The sequence below is a fragment of the Channa argus genome, chromosome 19, assembly GCF_033026475.1.
Source record: "Channa argus isolate prfri chromosome 19, Channa argus male v1.0, whole genome shotgun sequence".
Lineage (NCBI taxonomy): Eukaryota > Metazoa > Chordata > Actinopteri > Anabantiformes > Channidae > Channa > Channa argus.
This window is the reverse complement of record NC_090215.1, coordinates 6,151,956-6,173,336: the sequence shown is the minus strand read 5'-3', so window position 1 is coordinate 6,173,336 and position 21,381 is coordinate 6,151,956. Positions and strand designations below refer to the sequence as shown.

At 38.7% G+C, this 21,381-nt stretch overlaps 2 protein-coding genes across 5 annotated transcripts in view; one reads left to right on the top strand and one right to left on the bottom strand.

Annotated features, from left to right (window-relative positions):
- palmdb (palmdelphin b) overlaps window positions 1-8,738 on the top strand; it is a 39,818-nt gene extending 31,080 nt beyond the window's left edge. The window contains exons 6-8 of one of the 3 annotated variants that reach the window (XM_067486419.1): window positions 3,450-5,805; window positions 5,922-6,013; window positions 6,126-8,738. In XM_067486419.1, coding sequence (XP_067342520.1) covers window positions 3,450-5,805; window positions 5,922-6,013; window positions 6,126-6,209 — 2,532 coding nt within the window. In that variant the 3' untranslated portion in view covers window positions 6,210-8,738. The remainder of the gene's footprint in view (window positions 1-3,449; window positions 5,806-5,921; window positions 6,014-6,125) is intronic. The other 2 variants (XM_067486420.1, XM_067486421.1) reach the window with 2 other exon arrangements.
- Window positions 8,739-8,749: 11 nt separating this feature from the next.
- frrs1b (ferric-chelate reductase 1b) lies at window positions 8,750-20,950 on the bottom strand. Of its 2 annotated transcripts, none has more exons than XM_067486422.1 (16): window positions 20,870-20,950; window positions 20,032-20,233; window positions 19,783-19,934; window positions 18,368-18,462; window positions 18,006-18,141; window positions 17,426-17,614; window positions 17,168-17,266; window positions 16,935-17,073; window positions 15,613-15,726; window positions 14,403-14,518; window positions 14,138-14,224; window positions 12,372-12,469; window positions 12,177-12,235; window positions 10,669-10,812; window positions 10,069-10,127; window positions 8,750-9,954 (listed from the first exon to the last, which is right to left on the bottom strand). In XM_067486422.1, exons 2-16 carry the CDS (start codon window positions 20,222-20,224, stop codon window positions 9,862-9,864), a joined length of 1,773 nt encoding a protein of 590 aa, XP_067342523.1. In that variant the 5' UTR covers window positions 20,225-20,233; window positions 20,870-20,950; the 3' UTR covers window positions 8,750-9,861. The 2 variants fall into 2 exon arrangements, with proteins under 2 accessions (XP_067342523.1, XP_067342524.1); XM_067486423.1 differs by having other exon boundaries at window positions 16,935-17,070.
- Between the last annotated feature and the right edge of the window lie 431 nt (window positions 20,951-21,381).

The window sequence follows — 21,381 nt, the reverse complement described above, 5'->3', positions numbered from 1 at the left end:
TTAGGAATGTGATACAGAGTGTATGGGCACTCGCAGAACTGGATGTTTTGAGCCTATGGCCTTGGATATGCTTTTAAATATTCAGGCTCTGGTGAGCTGTTAACCCCACTCTGCAGAAGGAGGTGCAGGATTCAACCAGAGTGATGGAACAGTACACAGTGCAACAGAAAAAACCCCAGTTTTTCCACTGGTCAAAGAATCTGCAGTATTTACCCCAGAACTTCACAGTAATATGTCCACCAGTCAGTTACATCCAGAATCTGACATACAGTTTCCAGATTTAACAGCCAGTGTTACAGCATAAAATGTGAGCTGCTATTCTTGAATGAAAGCTTATATATCTGATGTTGTAATATAATATCCATTCATAGTCTGTGATCATGGAATTCAATCCTTGAGAGCCCCAATCACGGTTGTTTTCCAACTTTCCCTCCTCTGCCAGGTTAGGATACTAGCAGCATTTGGGAAGAACTTTAATAATAATAAACAACATCTTTTATTGCAAATCAACAATATTAAGTGCTTTCCAGTTAACTGAATCTTTGATGTTTGGTTTCCACACGATAACCATGTTTTTAACCTCCTTTATGTCAATTTCTTATACAAAGCTATTCCCTGGATATTGATTTATTAATTACTATATTACTTTACCAACATAACCCTGTTACGTTACACCTAGCAAAATATTAAGCTTATAAACTTTTTACTGAGATGTTACTCCCTTATTTATGCTTTAATAGATATTTACACGAGCCAACAGTCAGAAAAATGTCACTTGTTTTCTACAATTCCACATTGTACAGTTGTTTATCACTGAATACATTAAAACTAGTAAGCTTTCCATTTGTTTCTCCCATCTTGAACAAACATTGTACTTTGAATAAGTAAGTAAATATAAGTAAATATGAGTAAATATAATGTAAATATAATGTTGCAATCAAAGTATTTAACCTTTTTGTGAAGTACAGTTTTTTGTGGTGCACCTGAATGATTGCATTTTTCTGTTGCAATCTTGCCTCTGTGTTGATTGCATAAATAATTATTAAGTATTGGTAAAAGATGAAGGACTTTCATATTCACCGATCAGGTGAACATGAAAGCACAAATTGAACAACATGACCTACACAGACACTGTACAGTGTATGTATGTATATGTCTGTGAGTGTGTGTGTTTGTGTTTGTGTGTGTGTGTGTGTGTGTGTGTGTGTGTGTGTGTGTGTGTGTGTGTGTGTGTGTGTATATATATATATATATATATATCCTTGTATATCCAATTGTAGATTATGTGGCTTGTAGATGAAAGACATTCAGTATGCTGAAAATAAATAAAGCAAAGTATAACAAACGGAATTGCTGGAAAGGGTGGCAACCTGTCTGAATAGTAATTTTGTGTAGTAAATACTTCACAGCTGTGAGCTCATTCTACAGTTCACAGCTCATTCTACAGTACTTCTGAGAGCACTTCTCTTTTATTGTCTTCCTGAGACATTCTGCTGCTCAGTGAGGGAGAACTCCAGAAGAACTCCAATGTTTATTTGTGTAACTGTGTGTTTTCATGTATTTGGGTAATTGCATCTTTGTATACAGATACGTCATGTTATTATAAAACAGGTAGTGCCCCCTAAACTGACAAACACATTGGAACATTTGACTTTGCTTGCAAAACGCCCCATGAGGTGTGGCCCCACCCAGCCACCTTGGTGCCAGTCCCGAGCCCAGGTAAAGATGGCAGGACTGTGGCAGGAAGGGCATCCGACATAAAAACTCATGCTGAAAGCCAAGGATCTTTGAATACAATCTTTTTCTAACCTTAACTAAAGTGCCTCTCTTGTCTGTATAACCGCACACAGGACTTAACTTGTGTCTGTGGTGGGACAGTTATATGCTTTGCACATACAACATCTTCACAATTCAAATTTACAAATGTTTGTTGCACAAGAAAATAATCATGCCAATGATTATACCTTAAGTTAAAGTTTAGTTACATAGGAATCTGGTCAGGATTGAAGTCAAATGTAACATTTAATTTTGGGTTTGTTCATGGTGCATGATTACATGTAGTATTAATAAGATATATATATATATATATATATATATATATATATATATATATATATATATATTATTCAATATTAAAGATGTTAGCCCACCTTGCAAATGTGTATTTATGCATTTAAAATTCAGCAGAATGTCTTCCTTTTCTAAAATTTGTTGTTTACAGTATTGGATTGTCTCCAGAGAAAAAATTAAATAAAGGTGTCCTCAGATAATATACCTAGTGAATCTACGTCTTACTGTTTTTATGCATTTTTGTAAGTGAGTGACATTTTAAGTGCATCCTAAAATTCAAAAGTCAAGGATTGAATGTAGTGAGTAATGGCTCTCACTGTGACTGCTACTAGTCTTTTTAAATGTTATAGTGTGTGTGAGAGAGAGAGAGCGAGAGAAAAAGAGAGAACACACAGGGCTTGTGGGGCTCAGCTAATCATCTTGCAGGGACACAGCAGTGTGTGGGAGGCAGACCCAGTCCCGCAATCTTACATAAGTGCAGATATAATGCCATCTAATTCACTTGCTTTTGATATGTTTCTTCTTTCTGCACATAACCCACTTTGGGAAACATTCACTCAGGAATGCAACAGCAGGCACAATCAAGAGAGACCCCCTACCACCATCACCCCCCACGTGCATGCACCCACACACACACACACAAACACAGACACACACCACCATTGTCATCACAATCACCCCCCAAATTCTCCACAGATACATCTTAAAGTGTTTCTCTGCCTGGCAAAGAACATTTAAGTGCCACCCATGGACAACATTAGTGTCTCTATTGCATTTCAAGAGTTCTTCTGGAGGATTTGCCAAAGTCACACTGGTGTGACTGCAGTGACAATAACATCCTTGAGTGTTATTGAACCAGTCTTGTGTTCCTGTCTGTGGTGTTGATGGTGACAGAAATGATGACTCTTGTGATGAGTTCGGTATTGACCAAAGTATTATTCATTCTATTAATTTAGAGGTTTGATTGTATGGACATAGCTACAACATACATAAATGTATGATTAAGGATTTATATCTTTAATTTACATACCGGGCAGTGAATACCCAAATAATAATGCTCACTTGTTAGGCAGTTATGAATTATTCACCTGGTTCAGTCTTTTTACATGAAAATGTCTTTGCTGTTAGGATGTTGCAGGCAAAGACATAACTTCTGACTCGTCACAAGGTAAATTCCAAGATGGTAAATACAGGGAGAAATTGGAGAAAGACAAGGTTAGGCAAATTATGTGAGGGAGGTGTAAGGCATATGTGAAAAAACAATATTGATTCCAGTGGACAAAAGTGTCCAACTCAGTGCTGCATTTGGCAAAAGCACAAACAGCCACTCTCTCACCCATAAAATTAATGTCTTTTTTCCTTTTTTTCTATTTTTTCAGAAAGCTACCTTGGTGGATCGAGAGGCAGATGGAAAAGAACTGAACAAAGGCTGCAGCACAACTGTGAATCACAACTCCTTCTCTATCACCATGGAAACCACTGAACAATCAGAGCTGCTGATGGACTGTGAAGTGGAGGTCGCTGTGGCTGATTCACCTGAGCAGGGGAAGGATTTCAGTGCAGATGATGAGCAAGTTTGTTTAGGGAGAAACTCAGATTCCCCAGGGGAAAAAACAATGCCTGGCACATTATTAACTGACCTGCCACCCGGAAAAATTGAGACTGACAGGCCTGACTGCTCTGAGACTACAGACTGCACTGAAAGTACTTGTCAAGATCAAAAAGAAGTTTTGATATTAGAGCCAGGGCATGAAGAGCTTAACAGGAATGAGTCAATCACCTCATCTGTGTCAGACACACTTTCCAGTGCTGACAGTGTCTATGAAAATGAAGCCCATTCTAAGAGGCAGGAAACTCCAGCACAAGATCCAGAACAAGAACAGGTCCCTGAACCAGAGCAGTATCCTGAGCCAGAGCCAGACCCTGACCCCAAACCAGAGCCAGAACAAGAGCCTGAAGAAGAGCAATACCCTGAGCCTGAAGATGACCGTGAACTGGGGCAATACCCCGAGCCAGATCAAGAAAATGAGCTAGAGCTATATCCTGAGCCAGAGCAAGACACTGAGCTTGAGTTGTACCCTGAGCCAGAGCAAGAACCTGAAATAGAGATATATCCTGAGCCAGAGCAAGTGACTGATCTTGAGTTATATCCAGAGCCAGAGCAAGACACTAAGCTAGAATTATATCCAGAGCCAGAACCTGAGGTTGACGATTATGAGCTTAATCTTGTTGATGATGGCTATGAAAATATAGCAAAAGACACAGAGGATGACCCGGAGATCAATGAAATCCTATTTGAGCCACCTATCACAGAGGAATCAGTATTACAGCAGTGCATTAGAGAAGAGGTAATGTCAAATGTGTCCAATGAATTCTGCCATGACCTCGACGCTGAAGAAATAGACGAATGCCTGAGAGTTGAAATTGCAGCAGCTTCCTCAGATAGTGACAATGATGAAAAATGGAGAACAATATTCTCCTCTTCCATAAATAAAGAAGATGATGACTCATACTTGGACAGTCTTCAGCTGAGTGCCCAGGAGCTCTTTGTGCAGAAAGTTGAGGTGACAGACTATGAAGAACAAGACCAAAACTTTGAAGAGGTCTCTTTTGAGGTGCCACAAGTTGAAGAAGTTCTGGAGCAACCTGAGGATATCATTTCCTTTCCTTCCCCTCCACAAGAGGTTAAATATAACCCTTTAGGCAACCAAAGTTTGTCCAAAATCTCTGAAGATGAGAGTGAAAATGGTGCCAATCATAACCACACAACCCAACAACAACACACCCCCGGGGACCCAAACAAGAAGCTACCTAAAGACTTCTGCGTAATACAGGAGACTAAAAGTGAGAATGTTAGCACAGAGCATGTAGACTTCCAGCTGGCTCGCAAACAGTGGCGAGAAATGGAGGAGCAAACAAAGAACAAGATTTTCATACCTACAACCAAGCAGCCCAGTTTTCACGGCAGCCACAGCTTCATGTATACACCAGTTCGCAACATTGAAAGAACTCACAAGAAAGCACATGATCTTGAGAACTTGAATCTGGTTGGGGATTATCCCCACACCCAATTCAGCCCTTGCTCAGAGGATTCTGGCTTAGATGATTCCAGTTACAGGTCTCCTTACGAGGACCCAGAAACGCCAGTTGAAAGGGAGATTCGTATATCAATGGAGAGGGAGGAAAACTTCAGGAGGGAGAGGGGTTTCTCCAGGATGGGCAAATCAACTGACTGCGCCCCATCACGGAGTATGCCCAGATCCATAAGCACTCCACTGACACCATCATTTATCATTACCTCCTCACCCACCAAGGAGCCACTGAAACATGAAGTGACAGCAAACAATGTCATCATTCTCGATCCCACCAATGATTTTAATTCTAGCCCCAGACATGGCAAAGACAATGGGGCCACTCACTCTGCCAAGTGGTGCTCTGAGGACACTGGCTCCAACCTCATCATCCTAGAGACATCCAATCTGATTATTCGCAGTGCCTCCGAGTTCTCCCTCAACAAAGCCTGTGAGCAGCCCCAGGAAAAAATGTTTCTGAACAACCCCTTCTTCAAGCTGCGTTCAAGAAGCACCATATCGCTGGTGGATGAAGAGATTAAGATGGTGAAGCAAAGAGAGGAAGAAATGAGAAAAGAGAGGGCGAACTTGTATGGCAAAGATCGGTTCATCACAGAAGGGATGTTGTCAAATCACATGGACACTTTGGCCTTTGACAATTCAGGTATGTGTCCAAAAGAAATCCACTGAACATCCTTTACAACAATATCCTTTTTCTACCTTAAACTCTGTATGTGAACACATTCAAGTTAATAATTTCTTCTTGTCTTTTTTTTTTAGTTGACGTACCAGTGAAGTGCAAGTCTTCTCCATCGTCACCCATGAAAACAGCCTACAGAATGGATCGCTCTGCTTTATCCTGTGATCACAGAGTAAGCTCCTTCTAAATAATTTGTTTTTTCAAAATATTAGGATTAATGTAGCTAGGTAACTGTGAAACACAATATTACCGTAAAAAAACTATTTGCTATATTCCAACTTTAGTTTTATAACCGAAGACAGGAAGTGCAAGTGGAGGAGGAGGAGGAGGAGGAGGAGGAGGAGGTGGTGGTGATGGAAGTGCTTTGAAGGCAGGTAAACAATTAGCTGTCTTTCCCAGTTTCCAGAGCCCTACACAAGTGGAAGACGTAAGAGTGCCATGGCTCTGCGCTGGGAAGCGGGCGAGTTCACAAAAAACGAATGAAGAGCAACAATTCATCGGTTTGCCATATAAGGGCATTGATTGTCAGTGTTATTCTCATTCAAGTTACATACAACGTTGCAATTGTTTCATGTTTTGACATAACTTAAACTCTCTGCTTCTGTGATGCTTTGGGCAAAATTAGAAAAGACATTGTGAATGTTTATGGCCATTAGTTCGGAAAAAGTATAAAGAGAACTGATACACAGTAGTACTACATCATGGGAGTCAATAGCACTTAATTTGGCAAGAAAATGCATGTTATTGTAACCTCTGACAAGACTGAATCAACACTCATAGCTGGTAGGCTGCTGGTTTCAGTTCTTACGATGCTACAGGTTGTTCCTACTGTTGGAGTAGAAAATATTGTTTGCTGCAAGTTTGACAAAATTGACTGTGCCAAGTCAAAAGCAGTTTGTTAAAATGAAATAATGAGTGAACTAATACAATAAGACTTGTGGCAGGTGTTACAAATGAAACAACCCTGTCTGGTCAGTGCAGGTTTTAAAAACAATGCACACTACAGAGGCAAAAACAGGATATCAGCTTGTGTCATGCAATAATATTCAATAACTACATGACTCCTCGTGGATTATCCTGTCCATACTGAAGATTTGTTTAAAAGGTCCAATTTAGAATCACTGAAGTCCAAAAAACTACCACGGAAAAAAACATTTCTGTGTACTCTATGATTCCATATTGGGCCTTTAATGGGCTTAATACAGTGCTCACATGCCGTTTGTGCTTTGAAAGAGGTAATGTACAATATGCATTAGACAAATCAAGTGGCCTCTGAGTGTAAGTTTGTTGCTAATGGTGAACAGAGTTTTCTTCAGTCCAATCCTCTTAGGTTTAGGATAGAGCTTGCTTTAGGTTATTGGTTGATGCCACAAAAAGGCTGGAAATAACCAGAACCCTAACACTGAAGCAATAACTCAGAAAACCAAAATTAAGAAAACAGCTGGAAAAAACAGTCCAGTTACTGATAATTCTGTGATCTTATCTTGTTTATGACAGGCAGTCATTACTTGTAGGCATTCTTAAATATAAAATATGTAACAAAAAGTAATAATTAGTGCAGCTCTTAGACCCTAAATTCACGAGGAGTTAAGAGGACTTCAACTTCATTCTTTACAGTCACACTATGAGGAAATTGGTTCACAGCTAGTATGGATGAAACATGACCACTACCAACATTTCCTTTAACATAACATGTAACTACTGTATTAAGATCAACTTGGAAGAGTTCCAACGTACCCTTTATGAAAAAGTATTTGCAAGACAGGTTTTTTGCAAAGATGCCTAAATGTTAGACCATTTTATTGTTGAGTCCACTCTTTGCTAAAACTTTTCTTGACATTTTAAATGTAAATTGGATTTGAAAAAAAACTATTTTGATGTTATTGTTTGTCTTGATAAAGCAAATGCTACATTGCTCAGTGTATATTGTATTTTCGTACATGATATTTTGTTGCAAATGATATTTCTGGGTGAGCTGGACGGGCTTAAATCAGCACAATATACAAGCTATATTTTACCCATACTTCTCAATGGAAAAATTTAATTAATAAATCATTTAACTGTATATTTGAGTTTTTCCACCAAAAAGAGAGGTTACCGGATACAGAACCATTTTAGTTGTCTGCCTGAACTAGTTCCACGTCCTAATTTATGACCTTATGTAGAACAATCCATTAAGTAGCCTACAGGTGCTTGTGAATACTGCCATACTAGAAAACCATGTGGTACTTCCACTGTCTCACATTTGGGCTTTAAAAATTACACATAGCTATATATATATAGTATAGTATATTATTCTTTAGACAATGGGTGAATGTTGACACATAAAGTGAAGCTACTCAGCTCTGTTGTCCCATTAAGTTCCCACTTTACTTTGCAACATTCAGCAATTCTTTCAATTTGTATGTACCAGGACATGTATGGGTTAGTGTTCATTTTTTGTTTTTTGAACATCCCTTTATTGTAAATTATATGACCACCAACAAGACAGACAAAAAAGAATAACTTCAGAATCAACACCAACATTTGAAGAATTTCTAAATGATATTTATCAGTTACAAAGCCTTGATATTTCCAGCTACACCAGCAGCAGCTTGTAAGAGCTTGTTACTTTCTTGACCTTTTCAATGGACCTAAACAGCATTGTTTTACATTTCATGTTTGTATGCTTTATTGTTAAGGTATAGCTTAAATCTCAAGGATTGCTTGCTAAAGGTTTAAACATTCTGTGAAAAGCCCCCGCCATGGATTGTGGGGCTTACTGGGATCTTAATGATTAAATATGCAGGGGCTTTTCACTTTGTATTCCTGATGCAAGTACTGAAAAGATTAGTGCAACAATAAAAGCTGTATATGAATAATGTTGCTTGTTTGTGTATATGAATGTTCTTTGACTGGTATGAGATTACTTTTAAATATATAAATTACATTTTATCGTAATCCTTGGTGATCCATGAGAGAGGTTGCTGAATTATCCTAATACAATATAACAGTGCTGCGGAGTAAAAATTTGCTCATTACATTTAACTGAATATGGTCATCATATGTCCCAGTGAAATTTTTGTTATAAACTAGTGTAAAAAGAAAAAGATCATACTGTAATATTTTAAAAAATATGATTTCTCTTGGCAACATGAATATCAATAGGACTATTCCTATTGATATTCAGTTCAAGTAATCAGATTTTCACCTGTAGTAATCAGATTTTAACCCTTATGACAGGGTTGATTTGATTTTAATTATCTAATTGTGGTGTTAATGAAAAGTAAAATTACAAAATGTGTATTATTTGTAATTAAATACTCTGTTCTGTCAGTTACATGGCTAATTCAACTCCTGTAAATCAACACAGGATAAAATCCACGTTAAAGCTACAGGGTGGGAGTTCAAAGACTTTTTTGGTGGGGGAAATTAGAGCCAGGATATTTGATCCTTTCTTTACCCTCTGTATGTTATTAGACCAGACTTCTTAAATGCACTAGTATTTCAAGTTTGGTAGTACTGGGTGTTTTGCACCTTTCAAACCATAACAATACAGAACACAAAACACAGAACGTGTGAAAATATGCATCAATATCCTTTTAAGCGAATGTCTGTACATAGCGTCAAAAAGTGGAGAGATGAAAGTACTGAAAGGTTTCTGTGACCCAGCCTCACAGCAATGCAGAAATATTTTGAGCAAGGCTCATCCTGCTAACAAGTCAGAGTAGGTCAGTTTGCCTTGACTGGTACAGTTCGTTTTGTGACAATTTCTGTATTTTTCTAACCACTAATACTTGAGGTGCAGAGCAGAGTGGACTGGTTTGAGTCTCTGCTACCACTAGCTTACTTGTCAAAAGATGCATATGGTAGCTTTGATAAACAGATTTATGCATTCCACACACATAATATGATACATAGGGGTTAAATTTAAATATATATATATTTTAAAATGAACAAGTGACAACCCTAATATGAATCATCCTTGAATTCCAGCAATTATAGCAAACAATTAATCTCATAGATGATTCTTGGTGATAATTAAAGACTTCGAATGGCATTTATAAATGCAGCGAGGAACCCTGTATTTCCTATTAGGAAGACCACTAACACCATCTTCTTGAGTTGTGAATTCTGAAAGAAATTACGTTGAAGATTCAATGGAGACAGAAAGAGAATAAGATATTAAGATGACAATGAATAAAGTAAAGCAAAAAAAAGAATGTGAAGTGTGGGTTCAAGTCTCACCTCTCCATACTGCCTTTCTGACTGAGCAAACAAAATGTCTTTGTCGTCACTCTTGTTCCCTGTGGACATATGGACCTTTAGTTAGAGATGTTTGTTATATATATATATATATATATATATATATATATATATATATATATATATATATATATTTTTTTTTTTTTTTTTTTCATGCTGTTTAGCATTTTCATTTACTTACACCTACATAAATACACCCACACTGACACACGCACTATAATCGCTTTTGGCTTTAGTCAAATGCTTTGGTATAGAATGATTTTCTGGCTGCACCAGCACAAGTAATATCAACTGTTTACTAAAAGCACACAGAACTAATCCTTTGCTAACAGGAGAAAAGGAAAAGCATATGTTGTGTTCACAAGTGGCAGGAAGCATTCAGCTCTGCATCAGTGGGTCCTGCTGACTGATCTGGATACTTTTTTAAGCCCACTTCACAATGGCATTAAAAACAAAATAGTTAATTTCAGTAGAGTCACAAAAATTATGAGTTTGGTACGTAAAGTAAGTTTTCAAAAATATTTATCAGTTCAACTTGCACCTAATTTTTCGGTCACTTAACAGTAACACAAGCTATGATACCTCTGCTTCTTAGTCTGCAGGACTGGATCAGCAACAGCATGTCTGCCAACGCGATCCAGCACAACCAGCCAGTCAGCATGGCAGGAGACCAGAGACTGGCTAACAGCAGGGCTTGCTGAGAAGCACCCAAGAACATACACACCACTGGAAGGGAAAGAGGACAAGTCAGCATGTGATGTGGGGGATTTCATAGCATAAAACAAGCAGCAATATTACATGGGGACACTGTTGGACTGGCTCTACAGAGGTTGCTTATTGGTCACATTACCTCCAATTCTAATATTGTCTTCAATCAAGTGGCACAATAGATGTGTTTTTGCTCTTGATGTGTACCCAAGCTACGCCGTACTGCTCTATTTTACTTCTGTGGATAATAATTTATAATTTACTTTTGCCCATTCGCATATATTACTAATGATTTATCCAGCAGATGTCGCCATTTTCACTGTTTCAAATATTTGGAAAAAGGTGGTTTCTGCTACACTACAGTATATATATATCTATATCTATATATATCTATATATATCTATCTATATATAGATAAACATAGATAGATAGATAGATATATAGAGAGAGAAAGACATCATTTACACAGTAAGAAAAAAAAACATACAATTACGCTACATTTTACCACCAGCTTGCAGCACAAGACTATCAAATGGGAATTGGGAAATTCCAAGGCTTTTTATAGTAGGGGGAAATTGGACTCTACCATGTTGAGTTGAAATAGAGAGAAGTTGTTCTGATTTTCAGGGAAGTACCTTAAATATTCTTTTATTTATTTTAAGTTATATCAAAGGACAAATGGTGTTGTTGTACAAATTACGAAGCTCATTGAGTTAAATTTGTGATTCGCGGAACTGGGCAATATGAAATTTAAAATGTAACTAATTTGATGTGATTCAAAATGAATCACAGTTTGAATCTTGTTTGCTTCAGTTGGACTTCCAGTGTAAAATGTCAGGAGTAGTTGGTCGTGGCAGGAAGATTGTTGCAGTTAAGATATATGTTTGCTGGAAGTTTGTTGCTAAATAGTAATGGGCCCGCCAAGGTTTTCTTTTTAGTTTGTTTATGTTTGTATGACCATTTTTAGGTCTGGGTGCAAACTCGCCTGCATGTAGTTCAGACCTGGTACCCACTGAAAACATTTGGATCATTGTAATAGAAATATTTTCGCTTCCCAAATTATAGCAACTAGTAATCTTATTTCTCAATCACAGACTGTTGCTGAGTGAAGAGTTGATGCCATACAATAGTAAAATATTCCCAAATCCCAGCTTTTAAAAAATATGGTGCTACGGTAAATGTTTAACGATCAGATTTTTCAGTTTTAATATGCAAGACATGTTGTCTTTGTACAGTTTACTATTAAAAAAGGTTTTTATATATATTTAACAAAGCATTGCAACCACTTTGGAAATAGGGTTTGTAAAATAATATGTGAGTAAAACCCTTTAAAGTCACTTCACATACAATTTCTCTAGCTTAACTGTTTTCAGTCCTCTTACCAGCAAGTATCTGACCAGCAGTGCCAGCTCCAAAGTGCAGCCAGTTGAAAATGATCCTCCTGCAGGTGCAAAGACACAGTACCTGTCAGGTACATGCTATGACTACTTCTCAGGACTGAATAAGGATAAAATCCACTTATTTGAGACAGCGATGAGCGAATCATTAAGTTATTAAAATGTGGTCTGAGGTCTAACCTGGGGGCTTCCGGGGCTGGCCTGAGCATTGCCATAATTGGCTGGATGACACACAGGGCCATTACAGCACAGCCTATGTATGGGTGAGAGCCTGCGTGCTAAAAGGAAAGAGAAGAAGTACAGCGAATTTCTGGCTTTAGTGTGGCATCTGGAAAATGTGAATGAAAATACCGTGAACATGCTCTTAAAATTACCATATTTAATAGAAATAAGTTGTAAATAATACATTAATTTGCAAGAATTATTACATTTTTAACACAGTCTTTTTTTTAGGTATATTAATTTTAAAAGGCCCTATGAAGAGGAGGAAAGCCAGCAGAGGCAGCAGGTGATATCTAAACATTCAGTGTTTCCACGACAGAGAAGAGAAAGGAGCAAAGAGAATACACCTCAGTACACACTTTGTGGCCATAAGCACTTGACTCTGTTTGAACTGTCTCTCTGAAAAATCTAGATAGAACTCAGAGGTAGTTTTTGGTTTCTTGGTGCAACGTTCAGTCAGTCTGTCCGGATGGCATACCATGGGGAAAGACAGACACTTAGAGGCCACAGTCAACAAGAGATGTGAAGCACTGATGTCAAGGGGTGAAAATAAGAACAGTGTCTTTGTTTCAGGTACTGACGTCAAGCAAATGCTTAAGTGTGACCTGTGAGCCAATGAGCACTTATCAAACTGCTCAGTGTGAAAGTCCACTTCTCCTCCTACTCCCAGGGTTAACAATAAAAGCTAATATCAAATTTCCTTTGGGCTAAAAGTACTGTTGAATTTAAAATGGTCTCTTAAATTATTCTGATGTAAAGTATTTTGATGTTAATTAAAATAGTTTTTTCTTTCTTAAACTACTTTTGGCACGTTCGGACTACTGCAGACCTCTCATATAGGAGCTGCAGTAATGAAGGTGCTCTGACTCAGTCATTTAGCATCATGATTACAATTTGGCCGTTTTCAGTGTTGCTCAAATCCTTACGTTTGCCCATGTTTTCTGCTTTCACAACAAATCAACTTCAGGGACAAAATGTTCACTTGTTGTCTAATATTTCCACAATGACACCTGGAAGTCCAGGTAACAAGATACTCAGTTTTGTAAATAAGCACACAGTATATGTCATACTTAATGGCTTAAAATTGCTTTTTACCGAGGGAGAAACTTATTATAAACAACTTGGAATTAACTTGATGTGACTCTAATGCAAAATTGACATTAAAGGAAGGAAACTTGAAACCCTGCATGCAATCTACCTTCAATCCAGCCAGTACATTCATAGGATGCACCACATACCTGCATATCTAACCGTGTTATCACATTAATAATTAAGCTGCGCACCCAGAGGGGGGGGGGACCCTGAGATAGAATCTGTTGGTGTCAGTCCTGAAAGCTCAGCCTCTGTAGTGAGTCAGGATGAACAAATGCTTGGATGGATTCAACGCTGTGTCATCCACACCGCATGTGATTTATACGGCTGAGTCATTCACACACATACACGCTGCAGTGCAGCTCAAAGGGGCAAATACACAATGTCTCAAGAGTATAAAAGTTTGATTTACTGAGGAAGAAAAAAAAAAGTAGATCATATCATCACAATTATTAAACATCAAACCAATGTGAGAGCAAACAGTTGCCAAAAATTGCTATATCCAAAATCCAGTGTGCAGAGTAGACAACTCCATCGAAGACAGGCTCCAAATGAAAAAGCCAATGAGCCAGATGGACAGACAGGTGGAGAAGCAAGGAGGGGGTACAAACAACACAACACAACACACTTACCTTACTCCATCCCCTCCTGTATATGAAAGGCAATGCAAAGGCCGCACCAGTTAGGACCACAGCCAAGACCATCATGGTTCGATGGAGCTACAGAGAGAAAAACCGGGAGAAAGGTCACTGTAGTCTTACCAGCTCCATCGGAGACCAAGCAGCAAATCAAGAATTTGTTCAGAAAAGTTATGTCAATTATTTAATACATGAAATCCATAACAGAACACACCCCATGTTTGGATTTGGTTATTGTCATTGTAACTTGTGCCCTCACCTGAAACCAGAGCCTTTGTCCCAGCAGATTTGTGTTGGGCCATAAATGTTTATAGTGGCGAGCAATGAAAATGGCAGTGCTCACCATCCACATCCAGGCAGTCAGCATTAACATCCCTGTGAGGACATAGATCAGGTACCATAAAACAGTTCGCATATAGGGGACAGTATTTAAAATGATCTTCTAAAATGTGTGAAGTGGTCAATATGTGAACTAAATATATAAGACTCTGATCACAGCATTCACGTTTGTTTGAAGAAAGTCTTGAATCTGAATTTATTCTTGGATTTAAAACAAGTATTTACAAACATTTTGTTACTGGTCATATTTAAGTACTTCAGCAGTCCACCATCTTTGTCTGCAACTAGTTTCTCTTGCAGGTCTGAGCTGTGGATTCTACAGAGATACTGTGTGGATATAGCAGGAGCTGAGATTGGTCAGCTATTGTTGGTGGCAAAATAGCACAAACTGAAGATAATATCTACTTTCTGCTTACTTTCAATGTAAAACCAAACCATAGAACAATATTTTTTTTTACTTGTAATCCAACTGAATACCGTGTTTCAAAGAGGGCCTAGGTTGCAGCTGGGAGGAGGGTGTAACAAAACCTTATGGGATGAACTTTCACAACCAGAAAAAAAAAGTACAGTACGTGCGGGATATTGTGATTAAATCACTTTTTTAGAGCTTGAAAGTAAAAAGAATGAACTGTAAGGCTGTCCGGTGGGTCGTTTGTACCTGCACCGAAACATGACCAAAAGATATAATTTTTCCGTCTACCAACTGTAGTAAGGATAACATGAAATAATACTTTGACCCATAAAAGTATGTAAGGATGAGGGATGGGTCAGCAAAGCTCAAGAGTTAGGATCCAGTGTGAAACTGCTGCTACTGCAAATACGAAAACTACTATGGCTGCACTGTTTTAATGAAGTATTTTTAACTCTGTAGGGCAAAGAAAATTGTAGGGCCTAGCGTTTAGGACTGGTAGCACCATGTCACATGACCAACCAGCTAGTTCTCCTTGTCTGCAGCAAGGTAACTGCCTGGCCAATGATGCCAAAGGCTCACCTTCATATGCTAGTGCTACCAAAAAGTAAGTGTGTATATATTTGAACTTTTACAAGTGGAAAAAGTTTCTACACTGACTGGACTTGTATGTGAAATATCAAGTTTTATGCACGTTACAGAAGGTGTTTGCCCAACCAACCATGGAACTTGATAAGCAGGGGGGAACGGGAGCCACTTAGATCCTGGGGATGACCAGTAATCACAATCTGATTGGTGGAGATGAGAGGTTGTCGATCATGTCTGTGGATGAAACCTGTGGTGGGCAAAGTTAATATTCGAACAATGTTACAAAGAAGTACACATTTTTCACATACAAAAAAGATTTTGGATGAGAATTTTGGATGTTTCACGTTGTTTTCCAGCAGTAGCTGAAGAGGAAGCAATGTATGCTATTCTCAGTGACTTGACTCATGCTAGGATTTTCATTGAAGGCATGAATAGTCAGATTGAAATACACATGATTGAAGGTGTGAACAAGACACCTCAGTCTTGTTCAGAGTGTTTCCATCCATAAAACCGCATCACACCTAGCAGATGCCCAGAGAGCTAATCTATAGGGACTGGGCTCAAGAGCTCAACATGCAAACTGGAATATCGAACACATAAGATACAAGAAACCCTGACAAATATCAGGTGGCGATATAGAATGCAGAAGAAAAGAATCTGAAAATCAGCTTATATTTATCCAGTCTATGCGTTCTATGTTTAGCAGCAACAGTAGCATAAAGAGGCCATTTTAAAAAGTAATGAAAATGGAAAACTGCCAGTGGAAAGTGTCGAAAGGTGTTTAGATGCATGAACTACTTCAACTGGCTCTTTTTGAAGAAAGTGAGTCATGACTCTACTCCAATATCTCTTTACCCAGTGTATTACTGTGAGTCCTCCCACCCTATGGAAAACACTCATTTTGATATCTCGTGTTTTCCATCACTATCCACAACTCATGACTGTAGAATGAGGATTGGAACATGGAATGACAGGTCAAAGCTCAGTCATCCAGGTCAGTCCAGTAAAATACCTTCATTACTGCTAACATTACACCATTCTACCTGCCAATCACACCCATTTTTCAAATTTAAAGTGACTTTAATTCTAAATGTTGTTTATGTATTCAGCAAATCGCACATGATGATAATGAATGTACCACTGAAATCTGTAGGTTTTATTTTTTCAAACTAAATTTGTAATAAAAATTCAAAGCACTTAGTTTGTGTTACAGAGAAAACAGAGAAGGTTCTCAGTATATTAATTTACAGACATGCACTGTGTGTACACTACATCCACTATTCCCTACAACTGTCAACCTTTATTCATTAAAATACAACGTGTCTGAAGACAATTGTGTTAACACTCACTTGGAAAGAAACCTAGTAGTAAATAGAATGAGCATAATTGTTAATACTTAAAATTTAATTTAACGTATAGTCAGGAGCAGCTTTTTGTTTAACACAGGTGTCTTACCTTGGTCAGATCTACCATGTGCAAGAAACAGGAAGTAGCTCTGGTTTAAGTTGAACCTGTTAGGTTGGATAATGTTTCTATGGAAACGACACTGGATGACCCCATCAGCCAGTCTCCAGGCCTGACCCCAGATATCCTTCTGACAACAGAGAGGTCATCACTTCACTGAGAACTGGCTGTTTATTTAAATGAAATAACAGCCACTGTTACACCTGATGAATAAATGATTGTACCTCCGTTGCCAGCTCAGGGTGTGTTCGTCCAGGAACATAAGCAGGACGGATGATAATGCTGCTGCCATCATTTATACACAGATAGGCATCATCGTTCCCCTGAAGGTGCAGAAATGTACAGGTCTATACACTGGTAACACACAACAATGCAGCGGTACATAGGATCAAGCAACTTATTTGTATAAATAAATTGGCAACAGACATGGTCATAATGATCTCATTTTGACAATGTGTTGATTTCATTGCTCTGAGACCCACCATCCATTTGTCTAAAGACAGGGCGAGGGATATGTAGCCTTCAGCAGGCCCACTGAGTTCAAACATCACACTCCATCCTGCTTCATCAGTAGTAAACGACAAAAAGAAACAGTGGGGGTCCGACTCTGGCTGACAGCCCACTGGGTCTCTAAGGCAGGATTTACCATGACTGCAGCCCTCTGAACTAAACTATGGAGGAAGAAGGAGACAACAGTTCAGTCAGTTGTTTTTGTAGTCAGTTTTCATTTATTATGATGTACAGAACTTTTGGGCAGTTTTCTTATATATGGTCTATATATATGCTCCAGGGTTTTCATTTACATTAAATAGCTGCATGCACTAAAATCAAGCATTAATTGACCTCCATTGTCATGGTGTGGAAATGTTTAAAACGACATAAATAAAAGTGCATTTTATCATATTTGTAACCTTTTAGGTATGTGATAACATGGAAATGTACAGTAGGCAATATAGATTAGATTAAATGTAGTTCATCAGAAACTGTGGTCAGCAAACACATAGTGCACATAAAACCTGTGTAATTATTGTTGGTTTCTCTATGATGGTGTCAGACACTGACCGGTGCAGACAGGGCAGTGGGGCTGGTGGTTTGAGCAGGAACAGCAGTGACTGGAAGAGCAGTCCCTTCCCTCAGAGACACCACAGGACCAGCAATCCTCACCCAATAGACTTTGTACTCATGCACGACTGTTACACTGTGACAACAAATCAGACACAGCTTGACCCAACGTTTGTTGTATTGAAATATTATCTGTCAGATTATTGTAGTGTTAAAACAGACTGAGTTCAAACTAAAGCATAAAACAAAATAAATGAGGATAACAACAGGTTCCAAACATTCTAGTTGTTGTGTAACCCTTTTATTGGACAACCCCCATAGTACAGTGATACCCATAGTACAGTGATAGTACTAATACTCACAGAAACTGGACTCTTTGTGGAGGGTTCTTTGGAGACTGCCACACAGCTTGAATGTGAGTCTTTTTTGCACTACTCTTGTGGCTCACACCAGATCCCTTTAAATGACAGGGATTAACAGCAAAACACACGCAATGAGAAAAACCTCATTATGCAGATAATAATTATCTTCACTTAGGTGGAAGCTTCACACCTGGTCATTGACAGTATGTAATAATTATGTGCATTAAGAGGCTAAGAGCAGCATTTTGCACTTTTAGGGGGCTCAGAAGATTTATGGGGCAGCTTGTCATCAGCAGAGATGGTTTCTTTCACAGGTTTACAGTAATTTCAGAGGTATGTCGCATTTTCTGCCCATTTGAACTATTGCCATTTTTTGGGTGGGTGATGGATAAGGCCAGAAGAACATATCCAAAGAAAAAATCAGCAGCAAAGAACAGGTATTCTGTGTTGTATTATGTTGTTTGGGTTGGGTCAGGAAGGGCATCCGGCGTAAAAACTGCACCAAATCAACATGCGGACAATGATCCGCTGTGGCGACCCTGAACTCACAGGATAAGCCGAAAGGACAAAGACTGTATTATGTTTTTCTACAGTAAATTGAGAATCCAGTCTCTCCAGGTATTTGGGATGTTTGGGTGATTTTAGGTCACAACAATCACAAAATGGTCTGGAAAGTCCTGAAGGGAATGGAAAATACATAGTATGTCACACCATGTTAACTGTGGGGACATGTGACAAAAACGTTTTTTAAATTGTTTGAATTTGATGAAGATGGGAGGAGATGAAACGGAAAGGAGCCTATCTTTAGAAAATGATTTGCAATAGCAACAGTATTTGGAAAAATCCTCAGTCAAATCATAATAAGAAATACATGTTCAGTGAAAGGCACCTATTGATGCACCATCTACATTATCATCCATGGCTCACATACAAAACAAGTAAGCAGTGAATGCAGAAACAATCTGAGCACCAGCAGTGTTTTAGAATGTATCCAGCTTAATGTTAACATAGCATAAGAAGGAGCCCCTGTGGATCTGCTGCAGTTGCCTTAGGCAGCCTGGTAGCACAATGGGTAGAGCAGCAAGATGGGATGCAGAAGTCAGCAGGATCAAATCCCAGGTGACACCCAGAGAGCCAGCACTGAGTGTCTCACGCAAGGAGCCTGCGAGTGTCTCGCTCATGGACACTCAGCGAAGGCTCCCTGGGTGCTGCCCCCTGATCCCCCTGGGGGATGGGTTAAATGCAGAGAAAAACTTCATTGCAACATGTATATGCAATAACTGTATGTGCTCAATCCCAATAAAAGTTGTCCTTCTTCACTCCACCATTAACCCAACCCTGCATGTGGGACACCAGCTATATGCTAATGTGTATAGAATATTATTTCTTTTAATTTTTTTTCTTGTCTTCAGTACCTCAGCCTGGCCACACTTTAGCAACTGTGACTGATGTGGGTCAGTCAGGATGAAGAATCCCCCAGCTGGGACCTCTGGGCTCCCAGCATCCCATGTTTCTATCAGGAATCCCTTAAAGAAAGTTGAGTGGGAGGAGGCCACTTTTAAAAATACTAGGATGCAAAAATGAGAGAAAAGAGAAATGTCAGATAACAGGTGATCTTATTGAATGTGATGCCATATTTGACTGTAAATATTTTATGGGGCTACCTGTGATGTTGTCACCGGGACTGAATGTGGATTTGTCCACAGTGATGCTGTATGGAGGAGGATCTGGGCTGGGCTCATAACCATGCTGAGGAACCATGTCGCCACAGGCAGCAGTCACCTTCCCATTACTATACCCTTTTACTAGGTGCATATTACCAGTCACTGCTGCCAGTAGGAAGTATGAAGGCCACATTGCTAATTCCTACAGCAAACAGAGAGAGGAAAGACAGACACCATATCTACACTGTATGTGCATAGGCTAAGGTGAACTGACCAGATCCACTGATCTGATTGCAGACGCAGACTCAGGGGGAGCAGGAGGGGGGGCACCCCCATCATAACCTTAATGTAACGTTAGATAAGATGTAAAGCACTCAGCTAAAGAAAAATTGTGGCTTAGATTATGTATAAATGGGAAGTCCATGTGGACGTCCAGCATGCAGCTGACTCACTGACAACAGGGTGGACAGAGGCTGACACACTCTCATCAGTTCAAGCGCTAAAAAGGCGTAACAAGTGTTATCAGTCTAACACAGAAGAGAATGCATTCAACAGTCTCACTGAGATAACACATCACATTCAGCTGCTTCATCTGACACTAAATGTTTCTGTTCTGTTTTTCTTTTAAAGAAGTAACAACAGATTAAAAAATATAAGAAAAGTTTGTCTAATACGTACATTACTATACAAATGTATCCAATGCCTATATTATTTAAAGAAAAACTTATTATACAATGTTATTCCTGCATCTCATTGTCATATTTGACTTTTTAATGACTCATTTTACTGTTTTGCTTTGACTATAAGCCACATGTCTTATTTAAAGTTTTGCTCTTACCTGTGTTGGCTGTGTCTCTGCGTGTCTCTGTCTTCACCCTGACTAAGGAAAGGCTTGTTGGGCCTCAGAGGGCAGGGCTGGTGATGCCTTTACTTCCCATGTAGGAAAATTGTACATATGAGTTCTCCACTAGGAAATGCATTTCTCTGCTTTATGAGACTTGGCGCATATGGATCCATGACAGTTACAACTTTATATCCAACCTCAGATGCTTTGAAAGTAATTTTAGGGACTCATATCAATTATAAAATAATTGTTGGATACATTGCTACATTGTTATTTTGCAACATTAGAATAAATGATTTCCTGCAAACTGAAGATATGTGGATAAGTGCTACTGTGGACTTTATTTCCACAAACAATAACAATTTATGGATGTTAGTCTCACTGAAACTGAATTACATTTTCACATAGAATCTTTTCTGTATTACTTCCTTTATTAACATATTTGCAGCTCAGGGGGAAATATGTGCAATATTTTACCATAACTGTTATAATACTGTGTGTGTTGC

What these genes read in the sequence shown, in the direction of transcription:
- frrs1b (XM_067486422.1), bottom strand. Translation starts at nt 20,224, where the DNA reads ATGTGGCCTTCATACTTCCTACTGGCAGCAGTGACTGGTAATATGCAC. An exon ending in TCCCGGTGACAACATCACAG is followed by an intron (nt 19,935 to 20,031) that starts GTAGCCCCATAA and finishes TTTGCATCCTAG; the next exon opens with TATTTTTAAAAGTGGCCTCC. An exon ending in GACAAAGGCTCTGGTTTCAG is followed by an intron (nt 14,225 to 14,402) that starts GTGAGGGCACAA and finishes TTCTCTCTGTAG; the next exon opens with CTCCATCGAACCATGATGGT.